At 57.1% G+C, this 7,078-nt stretch overlaps 1 protein-coding gene across 1 annotated transcript in view; it reads right to left on the reverse strand.

The window, feature by feature from the left end:
• Positions 1 to 6,180, reverse strand: part of LOC104077212 (talin-1-like) — a gene marked incomplete at its 3' end in the record, with an annotated part of 14,163 nt that extends 7,983 nt beyond the window's left edge. Inside the window, exons 1-10 of the mRNA XM_009578359.1 lie at positions 6,014 to 6,180; positions 3,666 to 3,763; positions 3,302 to 3,431; positions 2,917 to 3,069; positions 2,467 to 2,609; positions 1,934 to 2,061; positions 1,400 to 1,460; positions 1,001 to 1,105; positions 502 to 657; positions 154 to 263 (exon numbers count right to left, since the gene is read on the reverse strand). Coding sequence (XP_009576654.1) covers positions 154 to 263; positions 502 to 657; positions 1,001 to 1,105; positions 1,400 to 1,460; positions 1,934 to 2,061; positions 2,467 to 2,609; positions 2,917 to 3,069; positions 3,302 to 3,431; positions 3,666 to 3,763; positions 6,014 to 6,143 — 1,214 coding nt within the window. The remainder of the gene's footprint in view (positions 1 to 153; positions 264 to 501; positions 658 to 1,000; positions 1,106 to 1,399; positions 1,461 to 1,933; positions 2,062 to 2,466; positions 2,610 to 2,916; positions 3,070 to 3,301; positions 3,432 to 3,665; positions 3,764 to 6,013) is intronic.
• Between the last annotated feature and the right edge of the window lie 898 nt (positions 6,181 to 7,078).

The following is a 7,078-nucleotide window of genomic DNA, read 5'->3' on the forward strand; positions in this document are numbered from 1 at the left end:
CCCAGCCTTCCCCTCCTCCTGCAGCCCAGGCACCATACCCATCTCCAGCTCCCCCAGCAGCACCATGTGCCAATGGCTGTCTGGAGGCAGCTGGAAGGGGCACCCTGCACCCCCCTCTGGAGAGGGGCCAGTTATCAGTGCCCTTCTCAGCACAGCCTCACCTTTTTGAGGATGATGTCGATGTAGCCGGCAATCAGCTGGGCGATCTGCTCCCCCTCCGTTGTCTGCACCGAGTAGTAACCATCCTGGTAATCTCCAAAATCCTGCAACGGCAGGGCACAGGGTAGCACCGGAGCAGAGCACTGGCGGCCATCCTGAGCCCCTCTGGTATGCGCTAAGCGCCCACGCGCCAGCCTCCAAAACAGCAGCCAGGAGAGGCACCAGAGGAGGGCAAGGCTGTCCCACCATGGGGCAATACCCAAGAGAGGGGTTGGCGTGAGAGCAGCCCCCTAAGGGGGCACTGCCGGGGAGTGGGGGTGGAGGACCAGGGCTGGTCCCTACCAGGGTGAAGCTCTTGGGCGAGGCTGCCCAACGCTTGATGTTGGTCAAGCTCCACTCCTGAATCACTTCCTTGGTCTTCTCGTCCACACGCATCACACACTCCTTGGTAATCCCCAGCAGCCGTGGCACCAGCTTGTTCTTCCCTTTCATCTTCTCCTGCAGGCCACAACAGAAGGGTTGTGGGCTGTCCCCGAGACACATCCGTCCAGGCAGAGACCTTTAAGGCCTGCTGTGGCTACCAAACACCCCCAAGGCCACACTCTCTGGTGGTCACAACCATGACAAGGGGCTTGAAAATGAGAAGAAACGTGAACCAAGAAGTGGGAAGGCAGTGCACAGGGACAGGCAAGAAGAAGGAAAAGTGGATAGTGGAGACACAGGGAAAATTGGAGCAATGTGGGTTGAGGGGTAGCAGCTGGAGACACAACAGATGGAGGGATGCTGGAAAAGAGGAATTTTGGCCGGTGAGAGGTGGGACTGGGGGGAGCTGCTGCTCTACCTTGACCAAGAAGAAGGAGACTCCGTAGGTCTTGAGGGAACGGGCAAGTTTCACGTAGCGAACTTTGGCCTCGATCTCGCTCATGTTCCCGCAGTTCTTGTGGGCCTGCGACAGCAAAGAGGGAACATCACGCTAGCTTCACGATCCCCTGGCTGTGCCACCATCGCCCTGTCACAGCCTTTCGAGGCTCTCCCCACCCTACCGGCATCCCCTGCCCCTTCTACAGCATCCTTCTGACCTCTGGGACCTCAGGAGCTGCCTTGCCTGCCCACCTACAGCTTCCTGCTCCTGTTTCTCACCCGCCAAGCTGCTTTGTGTTGCCTCCAGAGACAAGAGCAGCCTCAAACTTTGGCAAGGAGGAATAAGAAGCCCAGGTCTCAACACCCCCCCTGCACGTACCATGAAGATCTTGCGCTCCCCTTTCTGCTTGATGTACTCCTTGGGCAGGAAATCCTTGAGTCTGCCAAGAGACAGAGCTGTTAGCAGCAGAGCCAACGTTTGTCTTCGACTACAAAGAAGCCCAACCCAGGGCCTCGGACAAACCCTGCCAGGGCACAGGCTGGGAGTTTTTGGGAGCAGGAAGGATGTGGGAGAGGTTGCTGCAGTAATGAAAGCTGCCCCAGGAGCTGCCCTGCTGAGAGTGGGGTGGAGGTGCCGAGGATGCAGCCCTTCATGTGGCATCAGGGGAGACCGTACAGTGGGACGGGGGTCCCCCCATCAGAGCTGGCTGCATGTCCTGGGGAGTGCCAGAGGGAGCAAGTCACGGGGCTGGTACCCCTTGCAGCCGGTGTGGACCTCCACGTTTGGACACCATGCTGCAGGGAGGAGAGGGGTTGCACCAGAGGCAACCGAACCCCTGGAGCCCCTTGTGCCGGCGCGGTGCTGGGGGCTGCCAACCTGCTCCAGAAACTTAGGGCTCCCCACGACACTCACTCCAGAAAGCCTGGCTTGTGCTTCTGTTCATTGTGCGGCCCAAACTGGATCTGGCACTGGTAGCCGGCAAACTCGCAGGCTTTGTCAAAGGAGACAGGGTGGGAACCGTTGAGGATGTCGTCACGAGCCTGCGTGGAAAGAGAAGACACCACCATGGGCTGGGCAGCCATGCAAGCCCTGCCACCGCTCCCCTCGACACCGGGTAGGACATGTTTTCCAGACAGAAAAGAAGTGGCCATGAAAAAGAGTAGGATCTAGGGGCAGGCCTACAGGGACCATCACCATGCCTAGGAGAAGAACAGCAGCAGGACTTCAGGATAGTTCCTACCAGGCAGAGAAGACTCAGGATCCCCTGGGGAGCTCCGGAGTACACTGAGGGCAGGGCTGGGATTGCCAGCGTTGGCTCTTACCCAGGAGATAGCTGGGCATCCTGAAGTGCCCCCCGTGGTGGCTCCTGGCCAAAACCCTCAGCCACCGGCCCTGGCAGGGTGCTGGCATGGGGCAGCGGAGCTAGGCGCTCTGGGGAGCTATACCTGCACGTAGAGCAGGTTGAGCTGCACGGGATCTCGCGAGTCCACGTTCTGATCGGAATAGAAGAACTTGCGCCGCAGCAGCAGCGTTTCGTTGTCGTCGATGCCTTGCTCGCGCAGGGTCCGGCCGTGGTCCAGCCAATTCACTGTAGGCAACGCCAGGGTGTGAGCAGGGACAGACACCCAGCCAGGTATGGTCCTGGCCCTGGGGCTGCTCAGGTGGAGCAAGAAACGAATGTCCGCCTGGTGCATCCCAGCTCTCACCCCTCTGCCCTGGGCCTCCAAGCAGGAGAGACTCCAGAGTGTGTGGGCACATGTCCCCTCGCCACAGTCCTCTCCACTGTCACCTCCGCTCCCCTGCATTGGGTCTTTCCAACTTGCAGGGGTTCCTGCTCCCCTCCCCGCTGCCCTCAGCACGGGCTGACCCTGTCCCCAGCACATGCAGGCACGTACACTCATCATCCGTGTGCAATTTCTGCTTGAGCTTTTCCATCTTCTTCTCATCTCGCAGCAGGGTCTTGTCTTTCTTGAGGGTGCCGGTAACCTCCTCCTTCTTCTCTTCCATAATCTCCCGAACAAGCGAGTACTCATCGTAGTTGGTGATGCCTGCAGGAGAGCAGAGGAGCAAGCTCAGCATGACACTGCTGCCAAATACAGAGCCTGGAGCGATGCACGGGTGCAGAGCAGTGTCCTCTCCCCAGCGTCACACACTCCTCGGACATCCCCGCTGCCAGGCCATCCGCCGCAGAGCTGCTGCCACTCCCCCAGTACCCCCATCAGACGCTGCCATCTCTCCCCACCTCCCTTCCTCCCCCCTGTTGCTGCCCCCTCCTCTCACCGATCCGGGCACAGATTGTCATGAGCATGTCCGTGACGGTTTTGGAGTCATCCACCATCACCGTTTTCACCGTCCCATCCAGCATGCGGATCTTCAGGGGCCGCTGCTTCTTCTTGTACTCCATGGTGTCCTGTGGGCACAGCAGAGCACAGCTCCCAGCAGCAGCATCGGCACAGGGCGCCCACATCCCACCATCACGCCCACAGCTCCCTCTCCCCGGTGCAATTGTGAGGGATTTGTGGGGTGCTGTGGGGCCCAGTGCAAGGCAGCAGGGCAGGCACCCGCACCACCTCTACACCGCGGGCACATCCAACCGCAGAGCCAAGGCGGGTACCAGCTGGACGGACGCGGGATGGATGCTTACCCCATTGCGAAGCATGTAGTAGTCCAGAGCCTTCCCAGCCTCCAGCCAGATCCCTTTCTTTGGGTCTTCATCCGAAAGGAACAGCCCAAAATCATTGGCTGAAAAACAGGTAAAGTCTCTGCCAGGGTAATCCTGAGCAGGACAGGGCCACAAAGATGCCAGCCTGCACCCAGGGATGTGCATCAACGCAGCCCAATGCGTGAAGCACAGCAGCACTGTGAACGCTGGAGCCTAAACCTAACGAGTCGGCAAAAAGCTGGCAAGCAAGCTTCGAGGTACATGTTTTACCATCGTTATCTATGGAAAAAATCATTTGAAGCATGCCTACGCAATGCTGAACTTGGAACTGACAGTCAAAACAGACTTCCTTTCAGAAGGAAAAGCTTGGAGTTGTGGTTGACAGCTCTCTGAAATATTCAATGCGACATGTAGCAGCAGCCAAAGCAAGGTAGTAAAACGCTGGGCATCACCAGCAAGAGTGCTGGGAACCGGTCTGTAAAACCTAGGCACATCCACACTTTGAGTACTCTGTGGTGGTGTGTGGTCTGCACCTCCCCAGAAGGACACAACAGAGTTTGAAAAGATATAGAGGGAGGCAACTTAAATGATGGAGCCTTGGTATGAGGGACTAAAGGAGCTGGGACTCCTCCGTTTGGGGAGGAGGAGGCTGAAGGAGGATAGGATCAAGGCTAACAAGGTCTCAGAGATGGTGAATAAGTGCTGTTCATCAAATCCTGCTCTCTCAAGGCTGGGGTACCCGGTGAAAGGGCTGCTGCCAGAGCCTGGGCAGTGGCACCCCAGCTCGGACCCATGGGGATAGCCCCGTTTTCACGCTGCAAGAGGCCAGCACCACGCTGGCTTTGCCCTGGGAAAGGTCCTTCTCCACCTTTCCAACAACCCCGCGCCGCAGGCTATCTTGGCTGGCTGCTAAGTTTATAACGAGTCATCTTGTTGGCAGCTCTCTGCGGGGAGGGACAAATTCCTGAGCCGCCCCACTCCTGCCTGGCTAACACTGCCGTTAGGATCCTACTAAACAGGGAGCAGAAAAATCATGGAGGCTTGCCATTTTTATTTTTAAATTAAAAAAAAAAAAAAATGTTCAAAGCAAATTCCAAGAGGATAACTCTAAAGCACTGAAAACTGAGCAGCTTGCCCCAGATCCATAACTTGGGCAGGGAGAGGCGCTTCCCGAGGCAGAGCAAGAGCAGAGCTGGAAACCTACAGTGAAACTCCCCCAGCCCAAAGGTGACAAAAAAAACAGGGCAGCTCAAAAAACCCGAATGCCACTGGGTAAGGAGAGCAAAGAGAAACAAAAGCTGCAAGGAACTGATAGGAAAAGAAAAGCTGTGAGCAACTGAAAAGGAACTCGGGAATAAGCAGTTCCCTTTAAGGCTTTCCCCTTGCCTTTTTTTTACAAGCAGGCTGGCTCACGCCCAGGAGCAGGAAATGCAATGCTCCCTCCAACATGGCTACAGCCCCACATTCACATCAACATCCAGTCCTTCTCCGAAACTGAAAGCCGTGGTCCGCCGGACCGCTGGCCAGCCAGGCACGGCGCAAGAAGGCATTTCCTTTTATCCTCAAGGAATTTGCTGCTCCCAGATGTCGCCGCGCTCCCCCTCCTCTTCCCACGACTCCTGACCTCCTGTTTGCTGCCTCTCCCCTGTGGCACAGCCGCTTTCGGAGGTGGCAGGGACCCAGGAGAGCCCCCGAGACGACGTCCCAGTGCTCCAGCCCCCCCATCCATGCAAGGGACAGGCCACGTCCGCATGGGCGTGAGTCACATCATGAGCTCATGAGCCATAAGCTTAATTTTGAGCCTGAGTGGCAGCAAGGAGATATTAGACCTGAGAAGGCTTAGCAAGGTAATGGAGCACCAGCATGGTTCTGGCAGAGAGCTGTCGGCGAGGGACAGACCGAACGGAGGACTATATATCCCCCAAGAAAAGAAAAATTAACTTACATGGTTTATTAACGCTCACTATGACCCCTGCAACTGTTTAAACCCACCTAGTGCTGGCTAGTGGTGATGGATGCAAGTAGGAGAGAGGAGCAGAGACAGAAAGGGCAGCAGGCTCAAAGAGCTTGACAAGTATTTCACTTCCAAATGTGGTTTCCTACCTTTCAAACCCCCAAATTTCTTCTGGGGTGTCAAAGAGGGAACTCAAAGAGCTCAGCCCCTCGCCTCAACTGGGCAGGAGGACTTGGACCTTGCTCTCCCCACCCCCCCACTGCTCTGGGAAAGCCTAGATGGGCATAGAGACAGGAGAGGAAAAGGAGACCGGTGAAATGCCAGGAGCTATGATGGGTTGGCCTTGGTATGACAGCCAGCCCCACTGTGGACTTACGCTGTCCCATCTGGGCCTCGGGCACCCGCTCGCGGATCATCCGGCAGGCGTCGTACACCATGGTGGAGGGTTCGAACTGCATCGTCTTCACCACATTGCCGATGCTGATTTTCAGTGAGAGGGCGACCATGGTGGCAGCTGGGCTGTCCCCACTCCTGCGTCACCTGCTGGAGGAGACAGATGGGTTAGCTGTGACTGCTGGCCCCTCCGGTGTGCAGGGTCCTTCCTCCTCCTCCGTTCTGGCAGCACCTCTGCTCCCCGAAAGCCGGGACCTAGCTTCTAGCGGCAAGCAAGGGCTGCACCCCATGTTGGCGGGCTTGCAAGGGGGTCCCGCTTTCCAGCCCTGTGCTGACCTCGGGGTCTCCGGCCAGTGTTGGGACCCTTGTCTCCTTGTCTCAAGGTCCCAAAGCCTGCTCGCCCGCGGGAGCAATGGTAGCTGGTACTCGCTGGAGATGCTGCCAGTGAGGAGGAAGCAACCGTGTGGGAGCATGCAAGATAAGCCAGGAGACCCAGACAGACGGGGTTATAATTAAACCTGCCATGACATAGAAGCCACAAGAGGAAAACCAAGCTTTGACCCAGAGCTGGCAGGGCCCTGCCCTGGCTATCAGGGCCCCCCATGTCGCCAGTGGATGGTGCTGAGCCAGCAGCTTGAGCACAGACGGACCCAGAGGGATGGAAAAGCCCGAAGCTGCTCGGGGAGGCGAGATAAGGGCACCAGGCACTGAACCTGCCTGCTAAAAATAATTACCTGGGGAAAGCACCACTCACACCGAGTGAGTACTCAGAGATCAGAGTCTACGGCAGCACTGCTGCAGAAACCCTGGGCTGGGAAAACCCTGCACAGGATGTGCAGGAGGGCAAGGGACCAGCTACTGCAGGTCTTTCTGCAAGGGCACGCTAGAGTCGCACCACGCCATCTGAAACAGGCCCCAAGCCGGGTCCAGCTTGAAGGATCAGCTTCAAGCTTGAAGGATTGCGTAGATCAGCTTTAGAGCAAGTAATTCTCAACAGACCTCCAACACACCAGGTTTAAAATTAAAACGACAATATTCTTACAGCGGA

Source organism: Fulmarus glacialis, unplaced genomic scaffold (assembly GCF_000690835.1).
Source record: "Fulmarus glacialis isolate BGI_N327 unplaced genomic scaffold, ASM69083v1 scaffold19355, whole genome shotgun sequence".
NCBI classification, from domain to species: Eukaryota; Metazoa; Chordata; class Aves; order Procellariiformes; family Procellariidae; genus Fulmarus; species Fulmarus glacialis.